General features: G+C 38.7%; 1 protein-coding gene across 2 annotated transcripts in view; it reads right to left on the reverse strand.

The window, feature by feature from the left end:
• Positions 1 to 2,661: 2,661 nt before the first annotated feature.
• The window catches only part of LOC123309294 (arylsulfatase B-like), a 30,950-nt gene continuing 18,025 nt past the window's right edge, over positions 2,662 to 15,586 (reverse strand). For both annotated transcript variants that reach the window (XM_044892333.1, XM_044892332.1), the window contains exons 2-8: positions 14,411 to 14,570; positions 13,518 to 13,594; positions 12,436 to 12,582; positions 12,050 to 12,311; positions 10,620 to 11,072; positions 4,850 to 5,074; positions 2,662 to 3,014 (exon numbers count right to left, since the gene is read on the reverse strand). In XM_044892333.1, the coding sequence (XP_044748268.1) occupies positions 2,785 to 3,014; positions 4,850 to 5,074; positions 10,620 to 11,072; positions 12,050 to 12,311; positions 12,436 to 12,582; positions 13,518 to 13,594; positions 14,411 to 14,465 (1,449 nt within the window). In that variant the 5' untranslated portion in view covers positions 14,466 to 14,570 and the 3' untranslated portion in view covers positions 2,662 to 2,784. The remainder of the gene's footprint in view (positions 3,015 to 4,849; positions 5,075 to 10,619; positions 11,073 to 12,049; positions 12,312 to 12,435; positions 12,583 to 13,517; positions 13,595 to 14,410; positions 14,571 to 15,586) is intronic.

The following is a 15,586-nucleotide window of genomic DNA, read 5'->3' on the forward strand; positions in this document are numbered from 1 at the left end:
CAGAACATAGAACTCAGACGAAAAACTGTCTATGTCTATTGCCTTTCCTTCTTGCTAGCCTGGACTATATGATTATACAGCTTTTCGTCCTTGGTGAATGAATACTATTGAACCCTTACTGTTCTTGTTTCCTTCAAATATTAATAATTCATTCAACGAAATTCATTTGTCAATAACGAGTGGCTCTACTGATGGCCCCCCTACAGGGTCGACAACGATCATACCAGGATATATCGAAAAATTCTTAGCCTACTGTAGAACCAAACAAAATTTCAATGTCAAAATATTTTATTACTCAACATATTCTCCTCTTACTTGGATACATTCATTACAGCGAATCTGCAACGTCTCTAGACCTTTCAAATAAAATTTTTCTTCTTGCTCTGCAAACCAGACCTCCACAGCTTTTATTACCTCCTTGTTGAAAGAAAATTTACGACCTTTTAAACTTTTTTTCAGTTGTGGAAAGAGATGATAGTAGGATGGAGTCAAATCTGGTGAATAAGGGGGGTGTTCTAGTAATTCAAACTCTAAATCACGAATTTTTTGCATGGCAACATGAAATTTGTGTGCAGAGGTGTTGTCCTTCAAAAACAAAATACCTTTAGGTAGTTTTCCACGTGTTTTCTCTTTAATTTTTTCCCGTAGAGTGGTCAGTAATGTCGAATAGTAATCTCCGGTTATTGTTCTACAAAAAATCAATCATGATTACTTCATGGCAATCCCAAAAAACTGAAGCAAGAAGTTTTCCAGCAGATTTTTGGACACGAAACTTCTTAGGTCTTGAAGAGCCAGAGTGTCGCCATTCCATCGATTGTTGCTTTGTTTCTGGATCGTAGAAATGTACCCAAGTCTCATCTATAGTAACAATTCGGTTCAAGAAATCTGCATCGTTTTCAAATCGAGCACAGATCGAACGCGATGCTAGAAGCATCGCTTGGTCGACATTCAAACAATTGGAAATTTATTTGGCAGCAATTTTCTCATGTCCAAATTGACGTGAACTTCATGATTAACGCGTTCGTATAAAATATTCAGTGCTTCAGATATCCGTTTCAGCCCAATTCGATGGTCTGATAAAATCATGTCATGAACTGCATCGATATTTTCGGGGATTGACACAGAAACTGGCCTTCCCGATCAGTCATCATCTTCAATGGAAAATTTACGTATTTTGAAGCTTGCAGTCCAATTTTTGATGGTCGCATACGAAAGACATTGATCACCAAGGGTATTAAGCATATCTTCGCAAATCTGCTTACCTCTGAACCCTTTTAAATATAGGTACTTGATGATGGCTCGATACTCCAATTTTTCGATTTTCACAATTTCGGTGGACATCTTCTTTCTTTTAATTTATTGCGTAACTCTGATTTATTCTTTTGACCTCAAACTTTACACTGACACTTCTAATGAGTTATTGTTCGTTGCTATGGTAACGCAATATTTTTTTCATACATGGAACTGGTCTGGGCTACTAGATATCAATACCTCGTAAATTTCCTGAAAACGAAACTGCCAGTTTCCAGTTACCTTTTCCTCGTGTAACATACTATCGCTCAGAATGATGACGAACAATCAATTTGTCAACCAGATTATCAGGACTATTCATTATGTTGAATTCATCGAAGTTATCGCCACCGAAAATCATTAATATGGCGGTGATTGTCGGTCGTTATGAGTAATTAGAGACTCTCTCGCTTCTGATGAATAATTCAACAGATATTTATTGGGACTCGGATACAAAATGTGCCGTTCCAGAAATCCCTTCAAGGAGAATAATTCGGCAAAGTTCAACGTTGAACGGTCTGGGGATTTGATAGCAATCAGCTTGTTAATTCCTACATCTTCTGATGAAGCACCCAATGATTTTTTTTTTCTTAAGATTAACTGCGTGCACAACCATTCTCATCGGCCAAAAAACATTTGGGGCCTTCAGAGAGCATGTTTTTGGAGATATTTATGATTGTACGTAAATAGCAATCCTTCTATGCGACTAAATTTAGATAATTCGATAAGATTCTCACGATCAATCATCATCCCATTTTCCCGTGTGATAGCTTTCTTATTTCGTATCGAAAAGACCGGCAACAACGTCGTGGAAATCTCGCCACCAAGCGATTTATGTGTTTTTAGGTCTAGGTTAGCTCTGGAAGATTGTTCCCCTTGAAAGGAAAGACTCCAGTTAAGCCAAGGGCCCTCCAAATGTCCTACATCAGCACATTTCTGTCCTGAATTATTCATTTCACCATTGAACTTTCATTCTGTTTTATCGATTAATTATAAACACCCCCAAAGTGGCGGTTTTGGCTTAGTGTATGTTTCTATCTAATTGGGAAAACTCTTCCTGTGTCCACCGTATGATTTGATCAATCTGCACCGCAATCAAACGTCTTCTGAGCATGACTGGTGCATCCATTTCTTCAATTATTGTCAATTTAAATCGAGCTTATGCGTTTAAACGAGAAAAAATAGGTTTAGCCACAAATAACTCATGGTTTTTCATGCCATTTGTAACCTCGTACAATTATTCGATCTCAGAGGTTAGAGGCTTGATAAAGTGAAGAAGAATTTAATAATAAACAACTTCAAATATCTAAATTTCTCCTGGAAAAACCAGAGAAAATTTCTGGAAAGTTTTGGAAATAAAACCACCAAAAATACTCCTAATTTTTTTATTGAAACATAATAAATACAGCAACTAATCGCAGACACATCAAAGCACACTCATGAGATCTTACAAGATGGGAAATAATTCGTGGGGAATTTAAATAATTTAAGCAATTAAGAGGTGCACCCTACGTCGGCGCAATCCAGCCAAGGATTCCAAGTGTATTTGAAAAGTTTTGGATCTGCCTTTTCAATGTCGAATTCCTGTTCAATTTGCGGCTGGAGGTCCCTCCGATACTCCACCAGAGAACGCTTAAGCCTCCTCACCACGCTCGGGAAGTATTTAGCCAGGTCGTTTTCCTCGCACGGATCGCTGGGTATATCGTACAGACAGACTGGATTACCTGCACAGAATTACAGTTACAGTTAGCCACAATAAAGGAAGAATATTTCGTTTACTGGGGATTTCAAGGGGGTGGGAACCTTCTGATGGTGCATTTCGAAGCTAATTTCGATTCGTAGTGTGTTAATGAACGAACATGTTGTAGGAGAAGCAATTACATTAGCCGTTTATTCGATTGTGGACTCTTGTTGAGAGGGATGAAACTACCTAAAATTTTTGGAATTCCTTAAACTCCAAGAATGTTACGAATTGTGGAAAATAACTTCTTCAAACACAAAGACCTAAAAGAGTTCTTTCTCGTCGAATTCTCATCACCTGCATAAACATTGGATAGTGGTTTTGATTAGAGGATGTTCAGGAAGACTGAAAACGAACTACCCAACAGAATTAAAAATTATTCTGCCCTCCAGAACCTGCACTTCATTCAAAACAGAATATCGAATAAATAAAACAAAGGATTCTGATGAACACTTGAAAAAGTTGACAGATAGTTAGCCCAGACCAGTTCTATGCATAATAAATAATATTCCGTTACCATAGCAACGAACAACAACTCATTAGAAGTGTCAGTGTGAAGTTTGAGGACAAAAAAGAAAACCAGAGTTACGCAATAAATTAAAAGAAAGAAGATGTCCACTGAAATTGTGAAAATCGAAAAATTGGAGTATCGAGCCATCGTCAAGTAACTGTATTTAAAAGGGTTAAGAGGTAAGCAGAATTACGAAAACTGCAAGCTTCAAACGAGGTAAATTTTCCATTGAAGATGATGACCGATCGGGAAGGCCAGTTTCTGTGTCAATCATCGAAAATATCGATGCAGTTCATGACATGATTTCATCAGACCGTCGAATTGGGCTAAAACGAATATCTGAAGCACTAAATATTTCATACGAACGCGTTCATCATATAGTTCACGTCAATTTGGACATGACAAAAATTGCTGCAAAATGGATCCCCAAATGTTTGAATGTTGGCCAAAAGCGTGCAAGGGTAGAAGCATCGCGTTCGATCTGTGCTCGATTTGAAAACGATGTCTTCTTAAAACGAATTGTTACTATGGATGAGACTTGGGTACATTTCTACGATCCAGAAACAAAGCAACAATCGATGGAATGGCGACACTCTGGTTCTCCAAGACCTAAGAAGTTTCGTGTCCAAAAATCTGCTGGAAAAGTTCTTGCTTCAGTTTTTTGGGATAGCCATGGAGTAATCATGATTGATTTTTTGGATAAGGGTAGAACAATAACCGGTCAATACTATTCGACTTAACTGACCACTCTATGGAAAAAAATTGAAGAGAAAAGACGCGGAAAGCTATCCAAAGGTGTTTTGTTTTTGCAGGACAATGCGCCCGCACACAAATCTCATGTTGCCAAGCAAAAAATTCGTGATTTAGGGTTTGAATTACTAGAACACCCCTCTTATTCACCAGATTTGGCTCCATCTGACTATCATCTCTTTCCTCAACTGAAAAGAAGTTTAGAAGGTCGTAAATTTCCTTCCAACGTGGAGGTAATAAAAGCTGTGGAGGTCTGGTTTGCAGAGCAAGAAGTAACCTTGTTTTTGGAAGGTCTAGAGACGTTGCAGGTTCGCTGTAATAAATGTATTCAATTACGAGGAGAATATGTTCTGTAATAAAATATTTTTTTTGGTTCTTTAGTAGGCTAAGAATTTTTCAATATAGCCTCGTATATATTGATATCGAGGTTATCTTCACCGGTTCCTATCCCATCCCAAGAGTCGAATCTGGAGCCATACAATCTGCCTCTCTCCCGTAACTCATCGAAATCATTCTTATGTAAAACAGGGAGGCTGCAGGGGGTGTATAACACTCACTGGATGGGTCGCACGGATTTTTTTCGCCATTAGGCACGCATCTCAGCGTCGCCCTGCTCCTGATTCTGGCGTACTCCTCCATCTCGATGGGGGAATAGGACACTTTCCTGATGCTCTGGCCTGCGGGACTCTGGTGTACCGCGGCGATGTCGTATTCCAGGTCCTGGATGTTTTCCAGGACTGCCTCGCCGAGATAGCCGTTGTATGAGCCGTTGTTGCTGCTTCCTGAAAAATTACGATCTAGAATTATACCGGATGGTATTGAAATGGGAACACAAAGTGATAGTTCGAATATTCCTAACGTTATCGGTATACACGTTCACCAAATTCTCACAAGCCTGCCGCAGTAGCAATCTTTTTACCCTTTCCAGCTAAAATTCAGAATTTGTCAGCTTATATTAATGGAGTTTATTTCGAAAAATATCAATATAATGTCAATGAAGATCTATTGCGAGCAATTTGGAAAGCCTATCTTCTTTCCTATAGATTTTCATCGTTAAAAGGCAAAAATTGCAAATTTCAATCTGCGATATCCCCTGTTATATTCCTCCGGTTCTATAATCAGCGTTGCAAGGCTTTCATGCTAGCACAAAAACTCGATTTCGCATATCTCGATGTTTTGGGTCAAAATGACCTATCTGCTACTCTGTCTGAAAATCAGGATGTTCTCTTAAGGTCCTAGAATATAGAGTGCATTGAAGTTGTTTTTAAGATTCTAGAAAACCGAACAGTTGATGATTCAATAGAAAATTGCACTCCAGAGAGCAGTTCGAAGTGAACTCGAAAATTAAAATTGGAAAAACAAAAAAAACTATTTTCTTCTAAACTGGGCCAGATATTTGAAATTTTGATATAAAAATGAAGGTATTCGAACACACTGAATCTATTGCGAGCAATTTCGAAAGCCTATCTCCCTTCGTTTAGATTTACATCTTGGAAATGGCATTTTTCAAAAATTGCAAATTTCACTTGAGACTTCGTCAAGACCGAACGCTTATGCCGAAAGAGATAAAATTCTGAGATTTATTAATGGAAGAGTTGCTCTTTCAGAATATGTATCACGCCTAGATCTACGATAATTTTCCTGGAAGATAATCGACTCGTAAGATGACCTTAGAAAAATTCCCAAGAATTTGGGTTCAGTTAATACTTCCTCAAAACCGAACGGTTTTGCCGAAATGAATGAAATTCTCAGATTTATCACTAGAAGAGTTGCTCTTTCAGAATATATATCACTTTTAGATCTACGATAATTTTCCTAGAAAATAATCAACTCGAAAGATGAACTTCAAAAAATTCCCAAAAAGTTGGGTTCAGTTGAAACTTCCTCAAGACCGAACGGTTGTGCCGAGATGGATACAATTCTCAGATTTACTACTAGGAGAGTTGCTCTTTCAGAATATGTATAATGTTTAGATATACGATAATTTTCTTGGAAGATAATCGACTCGAAAGATGACCTTCGAAAATTGACAAAAAGTTGGGTTCAGTTAAAACTTCCTCAATACCGAACGGTTGTGACGAAATGGATGAACTTCTCAGATTTATTACTAGAAGAGTTTCTCTTTCAGGATATGTATCACGTTTAGATATTCTATAAATTTCCTAGAAGATAATCGACTCCAAAAATGACCTTCGAAAAATTCTTTAAATGTTGGGTTCAGTTAAAACTTCCTCAAGACCGAACGGTTGTGCCAAAATGGATGAAATTCTCAGATTTATTTCTGAAAGAGTTGCCCTCTCAAAATACGTATCACGTTTAGATCTACGATAATTTTGGTGGCAGATAATAGACTCGAAAGATGAGGGGTTAGACCCCCTTATCACATGTTGTCCACACATTCGATAAATTCTCTCTTCACTCTTCACTTGCAGCCACCTCAACACACGTCAGTGTCTTCTGTATGCAAAAACCGTGAGTCCCTAGAAAATATCTTGCATTTCCGATTTCCGGCATGTTGCGAATACTCGATGGGATTTCCATGTCCTACGTCTAGTTGACGCATAATGAAAATGCTAGAGGAAAAACAAAATAGCCTGCACCAAGCTCCACCCTAATCAAAATCCCATTTCCCACAATGGAAAACCAGAGGATGCGATCGCATGAATGGAACGCATTGTGAAAGAGGAGATTTTCCGGCCCTCCATTCAATTTTCCATTTCCACATGGGTTCAGCAGGTTCCAATCCGACCAGACCTCCATCCCGACAAATTACAGGAGATAGGCATTATCTAATAAGAACCCATAAGATAATCAATTTAACTTCGCATTCTCGATCTTTTTCCAGAGGACCTCCAGAAAGCGATTTTAATTAACACAGATGAGAAAGCTGGGCGAATACCGTTGTCGATTTTCCAATTTGTCGCTGAATGGCTTGTAAGTGCAGGTTAATTTCCAATACCACAAATAGTAATTTACTGTGAAATGGAAATGGTTATCTGATTTCGGGAAAGTTGCTCGTCGCATCGGGACCCACTGGCATGTGGATAACAAGCCAGGTTCGGAGACTGAATCTCTGCATAAATATTTTTATCGTCCTTCACAGTCGGGGGAGTTTCTCGAAGAGATGAACCGAAAATGTTTCGCAGCTCTTTAAGGGGGAATTCAACTCCGTATGTTCGCACCAGTAAACTCCACTCGATTTGTTGGTTTTCTTAAATGGAAAACTATGTGCGTCTGACAAACATTTCCCCCGTGAAAATGTCGAAAAATTGTCACCATCAATGGAGAATCCTGCAGACTTCAAACGAAAGCCTGAAAGACTATTAGTCATTGCACAAACCAACACTTCAGTGATGAAAAACGACATTGAGGAATTTCCTTTATTTAACCTCATTTCCAGTATTCCTCATTTAGTATGATATACAGGGTGAGTCTCTGACTGAATATTTCAACAGTAGATTCTTGAGGTCAAAAGAAGCACTTTTTTCTTATAATATTTTTTCTGATTCGGCCCTGATAAGCCATTTAAGGTTTCATAATGAGCTGTGCCACCCCTGGAAAAACAAAATTACCTTCAGAATAACTTGCTAAATCTGTGAATATCTGTGGATCTTTTAAATAGAATTGGATTCAGCAAAAGTACCCAATTTTTCAAATTTCACAGATACTTTTTAATTTTTGAACATCGAATTACTCGAAAACGGCGCATTATACGAGAAAATATGAAGAATACTTTCATTTTACAGAACGTTCAAATATCCATAAGCGTCCAACTTAGCTTCAAGAGTTGAGTTCTTTGAATTTTCGGTATTTTTATGGTACGTAATGGTCATGATGAGAAAACTAGAAGACGTGGGTGATATCTTGTGCTCGAGAAAGATTCATCAAATAAATGAAAAACTATATTCCGAAATTCATTTCATTCGATAGAACCGTTTGTGAGATATAACAAAAAAAAATTTTTTTTATGGTTTTTCAACAGCCTGTACCTTTTGAACCGAGCCGATTCGGAAAAAATTATATAGGAAAAAAGTGTTTCTTTTGACCTCAATAATCTACTGTTAACATATTTGTACTGGTCAAAGACTGACTCTGTATGGAACCTAATAAATTTTGAGTTCTCTTATCCTATCTCACCCCCAAAGTTTTCCAGAAAGTACGAGATGTCCGTCGAGATCGGAGGCACAAAGCGTTAATTCCGTTAATCATCTCCTATCTACAAAAATCGTATTTTTCATCTTGTTTCCACTCGTCGGACGTTATGAGGCAGAGGATCAAAGATTGATTGATGACGGGCGTGCTACTGAGTAAAAGGGCAATTTTTCAATCTCTTCGGAGGATATTCTCGTGGATTTATTTACTCAGTCTTGGGAATGTGCGTTAGGAATTGATGTGCGACGCGGAAAAATCATAACGAGCTTTAGTTTAGTCTTCTTACGACATCTGTTTCTCGATGATTGGGGTCATTACTGGCATCGTTTTTCAGAAACTTGGGGAGATGTTACAGAGAATGATTCATTTCTCGACAGTGAAATAGTTTCAGAGTCCACGATTTTTGTTTGAAGCTTTGAGAACGATGTGGATTCTGAAATCTTGCAACTTTCGACTGTCATGAATTGAAAACTGTGCTAGACAAAAAGAAATGGACACAGAAGTCGAATTCGAAAGAAGATTTTAGGTTAGGTTGGGTTAAATTGTGTTCCTCCAGTATCTGGGAGAGCTCCAAGGAGTTCACTTCCTGGCTCCTGCCAGGTATCTTGTCACCAGGTGTTCTGGAGTTTCCTCCTCTTACCAACAGAATCACTGCTAGACACATACCCAGTAGATGCTTCCTGAGGCGATAATGCCATATAAGGAATTCAGTGTTAAAGTATATACGAGGATGTATTGATATCTATAGTTAGCCTAGACTAGTTCCATGCATCAAAAAAATAATGCGTTACCATAGCAACGAACAATAACTCGTTAGAAGTGTCAGTGTGAAGTTTGAGCTCAAAAAAGTAAACCAGAGTTACGCAATAAATTAAAAGAAAAAAGATGTGCACCGAAATTGTGAAAATCGAAAAATTGGAGTATCGAGCCATCATCAAGTACCTTTATTTAAAAGGGTTAGGTAAGAGGTAAGCAGATTTACGAAGATATGCTTAATACCCTTGGTGATCAATATCCTTCGTATGCGACCGTGAAAAATTGGACTGCAAGCATAAAAAGAGGTAAATTTTCAATTGAAGATGATGACCGATTAAGAAGGCCAGTTTTTATGTCAGTCCCCGAAAACATCGATGCAGTTCATGACATGATTTTATCAGACCGTCAAATTGGACTAAAACGGATATCTGAAGCAATGAATATTTCATACGAACGCGTTCATCATATAGTTCACGTCAATTTAGACATGAGAAAAATTGCTGCAAAATGGATCCCCAAATGTTTGAATGTTAACCAAAAGCGTGCAAGGGTAGAAGCATCGAGTTCGATCTGTGCTCGATTTAAAAACGATGTAGACTTCTTAAACCGAATTGTTACTATGGATGAGACTTGGGTACATTTCTACGATCCAGAAACAAAGCAACAATCGATGGAATGGCGACACTCTGGTTCTCCAAGACCTAAGAAGTTTCGTGTCCGAAAATCTGCTGGAAAAGTTCTTGCTTCAGTTTTTTGGGATTGCCATGGAGTTATCATGATTGATTTTTTGGGTAAGGGTAGAACAATAACCGGAGATTACTATTCGACATTACTGACCACTCTACGGAAAAAAAATGAACAGTAAAGACGCGGAAAGCTATCCAAAGGTGTTTTGTTTTTGCAGGACAACGCCCCTGCACAGAAATCTCATGTTGCCATGCAAAAAATTCGTGATTTAGGGTTTGAATTACTAGAACACCCCCCATATTCACCAGATTTGTCTCAATCCGACTATCATCTCTTTCCTGAACTGAAAAAATGTTTGAAAGATCGCAAATTTTCTTCTATCGAGGAGATAATAAAAGCTGTGGAGGTCTGGTTTGCAGAGCAAGAAGAAACATTTTTTTTGAAAGGTCTAGAGACGTTGCAGGTTCGCTGTAATAAATGTATCCAATTAAGAGGAGAATATGTTGAGTAATAAAATATTTTGACATTGGAATTTTGTTTGGTTCTATAGTAAGAACTAAGAATTTTTCAATATAAACTGAATAAGGATCAAGAAACATAAAATGGCAGAAATAACTAGTTTCCATAGACATCATAGAACATTGAAAGGGTCCATAGATATTATCATCTTACTCCATTCCTTGAGAAACACTCTTTCATCCACCTTACCTAAACGGTGATTTATCCACTCACCAACAATCAGCTTCCAATTCGACAGCCTCAAGGCTGCATTCCTCGTCTTCTCGTCGATGTTCAAAAGGATGTCGCTCCTAGCCGAAGGCAGATCGTAAACGAGGCTCGCCCATTGGTCTATCCCGTCGATGTCGAGGTCCAGCAGGGAAGAATCTCCCCCTGCGGCAGTGAAAAGGGTCGGTAACCAGTCGGTTATGTGAATGAGGTCTCTGGACACCCTTCCGGATTGTACGAGTAAAGGGCTCCAGACGCAGGCGACGCTACGGACGCCTCCCTCGAAGAGGGTGTCTTTTATGCCTCGCAGGGGGTAGTTTGAGCCCCAGTTCCTGAAGTGACCGACCGAAGGTGCGCCGTTGTCTGAGATGAAGGCCACGACTGAGTTCTGGAGCATCCCTTTGGCGGCCAGAGCTTGGACTATGAGGCCTACGCTGTCGTCGAGCTTTGACACCATAGCTAAAACAGAGAATTGAAATTTAGTGTTGTGTTAAGAGTGGATCATAACCAAGATCCTGAGTTTCATCGAATAGGGATGTTTTTATGCGAAAACCTTTTGGCATCTTATGAAATCGCCCTCAAATTTTCATTCTGGAAGCTAAAAGACAGAGTATTTCAAAATCACGACCTCAATCTGAAGACCAAGACAGCTGTTTACAAAGCAGTCGTTCTCCCAAGGCTTCTTTACGGAAGCGAAAGCTGGACGCCCTACAGGCGACATATTAAACAGCTTGAACAAACGCAACAACGTCATCTAAGATAGATAATGCACATCAGATGGTTCCACAAAGTTTCGAATGCAGAAGTTTTGCAACGCGCGAGTTGTACAACAATTGAGACTCAAGTAACTGAGGATGCAAGACACAAGACTCTCCAAAATAGCTCTGCATGGCGAATTCACAGAGGGAGCTCGGAAACCAGGAGGCCAGTATAAGCGGTTTAAGGATACACTACATCAATCCCTAAAATCAGTTAATGCCAACCATAACTGGGAACAACTAGCGTTAGATAGATCACAGTGGAGGTCTTTGGCCAACAGTTATAATGGAGACTCGAGAAGAATACAGCGGCGGCTAGATCTGGTCGGTGACTATCGATGCCCGCAGTGTGGAAGGATCTGTAGGTCACGGTTGGGTCTCTTCAGTCACAGGAGGGCACACAGTCGCAATTAGCCCAAAGAGATCATAAGTCTGGTTTTTTTTTGTCTTTTTGTAGATTAATTCCCGGTATCGGGATACAGCAATGAATGAATGAATTCCAAAAGTAAATCACCGAGTTCAAGGATCTGAGAGCAACAATTTCCATCACGAGGCAGCTCCACTTCCTCTCCTGATATGTGGAAAAGGGAAAAACGCAACATCGAAATCTCTCTCGTTTTTATCGTGATAATGAGTCAAATTATCGTCGTCATGGAAGCATTAAAAGAGACATTTTACCTGCATACGTCCTTCTGTTGGAATCCACAATGTGTTTAAATTTGTTTATGGTCTCCTGAGGCGCTTCCAGTGGTTTTCCCTCGTTTCCGCTGTGCACGGCTAGATGAGAGACCATCATCAACAGTGGCGTGCTGGGTTCGTGGTTCTGTATGGTGCTCACAGCGTATTCCGTGAAGAGGTCAGTGGCGTATTTCCCCACGTTTTCCCAAGAAGGGGCCTTGTCGTTTCTCAGGTCGAAACCTGTATATTCCTTACCTTTAATCTGGAAGAAAGGGTTTCATTACAACATAGTGCCACGTGCACACAAAACGGATAAGAAAATGCGGGAAAAATAATAAGGAAGAAATCATGTTACCCTTGGAGCATAAAGAAGTGGATTGAATTACCTTCCAGGTAGAAAGATAATCGTAGTAGCTGGTATATTCATTAAAATAACCAAAGTGATGATCAAAACCTCTCTGTGTTGGGGTGGCATTCCATCTTGAATAACCCAGATCCCATTTACCGACCAAGTAGGTCGAATAGCCCATTTCCTGAAAGAAGCAGGGATAATTTTCGAGGGAAAAAATTCGTCATAAACAGTCGTTCGAAGTTCAAGAAGAATAATTTCACTCTGGAAACTTTTGAACCTCTAACTGGCTCTTAAACTGACTTCATTGGTACTGGTAATGAAGAATTATTCTTGTGTTATTTCTGATCGCTCATAGGTGGATCGACTATCCCTAAATTAAATCACAACTCACGCTATGAATAATGGAAAATCAAATAAAGTTACCTATACGTGTTTCCTCGTTAAACCTACGGAAAACTTGGCAGGCATGGAAACTTCTGTTCCCATGCACAATTGGAAGATCCTTCATCGAATACACGGAAATTCCGACATGAGTTAGGGCTGAATTTGACTAATTTTTATCCGGCATAACTTTTCCACGTTTTGGGGTGAGTTTTCGATATGGAAAATCTAAATTTCGATAGAAAATTTGTCGCAGAATTCTTGAGGAACTTCGCTGGTTTGTCTCAGTCAAAAAATTCACATCGTTTTCATTCATCTAATCTTCCAATTATTGATTCTTATCGAATTCAACTAAATTCTTGTCTATGTCCACCAAATCTAGTGGAAGCCTTTTATTTCTGAAGTTTGTAAGCTTTATCAATGTGTCCCAATGATTTCCCTGTTCTGATTTATCAATACCGCAAATGGTACGGATATGAACGGTCAAAACGAATCCGGTTAAACTCTCCACCTAAACTGAATCAAAGCTGGATCTTTTATCTCCAGCATTCCGCGGTGTTACACTGGCACAGTCTCGAAATTGTGCATTACAAAGATCCCTTTTCACTCCCGCACGAATTCAGGCGGGAAAACCGCTTTCATCAGTTGTAAATGGGTTCTCACATTAATTACTAAGCTAATTATTTAATCCATAAGCTGGAAAAAATGGAAAGAGGTATAGAAAGCAGCGCTCACCTTGAAATATTGCGGCAATATCTTTCCCTCGGGAAGAGTCCTTCTTTCAGACACCTCGATGGAATGTCCTTGCATCCCTGGAAAAAAAAATTGGTAGGCTATACACTGAAAGATGGTGAAAATATCGTACTATTTTCCTTTGCCTGCACTTTGCATTACAGTCGTGTGTAAACAAGGTGAGTCTTTGACTCGTACACATATTTTAACAGTAGATTCTTGAGGTAAAAAGAAACACTTTTTTCCCATACCATTTTTTCCGGTTCGGCCCTGATAAAAAGATAAAGCCATTTTAAATTTTCATAATAAGCTATGCCACCCCTGGAGGAACAAAATTCCCTTCAGAATAACAAGCTTAATCTATGACACTACACATCTGTGGATCCTTTAAACGGAGTTGCATCCAGCCAAAGTACCCATAATATCACAGATATTTTCTATTTTTAAACACCAAATTACTCGAAAACGAAGCATTATACAAGAAAATATAAAGAATACTTTTATTTTACAAGACGTTCAAATATTCATTAGATGGCGTGCAACTTAGTTTCAAGAGTTGGGTTCTTTGAATTTTTGGTATTTTTATGGTACGTAATGGTCATAATGAGAAAACTGGAAGACGTAGGTGATATCTTGTATTCGAAAAAGATTAATCAAATAAATGACAAATTATATTCTGAAATTCATCGCATTCGATGAAACCCTTTGTGAGATACATCTAAAAATAACATTTTTTATGGTTTTTCATCAACCTGCATCTTTGAAATCGTGTCGATTCAGAAAAAATGGTAAAAAAAACCATTTTTTGACCTGAAAAACCTACTGTTGAAATATTTGTATGAGTCAAAGACTCATCCTGTATAGTGCTGAGGAAAATTTTCTGGAAGCTAACTTACCAAGTCTTGTAGGGTATTTTCCAGTGAATAAGGCTGCTCTTGATGGTGTTCCCATCGATTGGACATAATGGCTGTTCAAAATGATACCGTTGTATGCTAAAGCGTCCAAATTTGGAGTAGGAATCTGGTTGCCTCCGTGAAAACCAACGTCATTCCAACCCTGAAAAAATGGTACTTGTCATGTGTGTTTTGAGACATCAATTATTGCAGTTTCGTGACAATTTACAAGAAATCGATCATATATGTTCGAACAACACTCGCTAAACCTGTTGTTGTTCTTCATAACACTTTTACCATTACTTAATTAACAATTTATTCGATGTCGAGCAGAGTAGGGTACTAGTCTGGGCCTCCAGGTAGAAGAAAACACCTGATGAAGGATGATAAAAAAGGAATGACGAGAAGACAGAATACAAGGGCGTTTTTCCATCCAAATTTAATGTAGAATAGTTAGAATGGTTCGAAGAGCTTGAAAATAATGATGTTGTACTCAAATTTAAATTCGCACAGATTCGAAGTTGTACATTGGGACAAAACCTTTTAGATTTGCCTAGATAAATTACGTATATGTCCTTCCAAACCGGCATCGGTTACAGCCGTTGTACGATCTGCCCAAATTGAAACTTATAATCCGTGAATTCTGCTGCAATTTCGTAGGATAAACCGGTGACGCGGCTAGAATACCCATTATACCCAAATTGAGTTGGTCTCTCCAAGACGTACCCTTCGAAAATAGGAATGATAGCTATTTGCGTGGGACGAATCGCGCTTTGGCTTGCTTTCGACGTCACGTAGAATGGCGAACCGATTACGAATGATTGAAATAATCGTACAGTGTGGTGATCGTTAAAGTTCTCAGATTTATGTTGAAAGTTACCACATTTGGGGTTTCGAAAAACCGTCAAATTTCAACGGTCTAACAGCCAATCAGATCAATCTAACTATGTTGAGTTTTGGCTTCAATCTAACGAAAAAGGAATTGGTTATTTGAAAAATATGTTGCAGAAATGAATTGATCTGAAATCTTGAAGCTAAGAGTATATATTCCTCGAAGTCCTTTTTTTGTACTAGATGAATTAAAGAGTTGAAGAGTTGCTTTTTCAGAATATATATCACTTTCAGCTCTACAATGATTTTTCTGGGAGATACGTTTCTTTGAAGTCCTTCAAAATAGTG

This window comes from Coccinella septempunctata, chromosome 3 (genome assembly GCF_907165205.1).
Source record: "Coccinella septempunctata chromosome 3, icCocSept1.1, whole genome shotgun sequence".
In the NCBI taxonomy this organism is placed as follows: Eukaryota; Metazoa; Arthropoda; class Insecta; order Coleoptera; family Coccinellidae; genus Coccinella; species Coccinella septempunctata.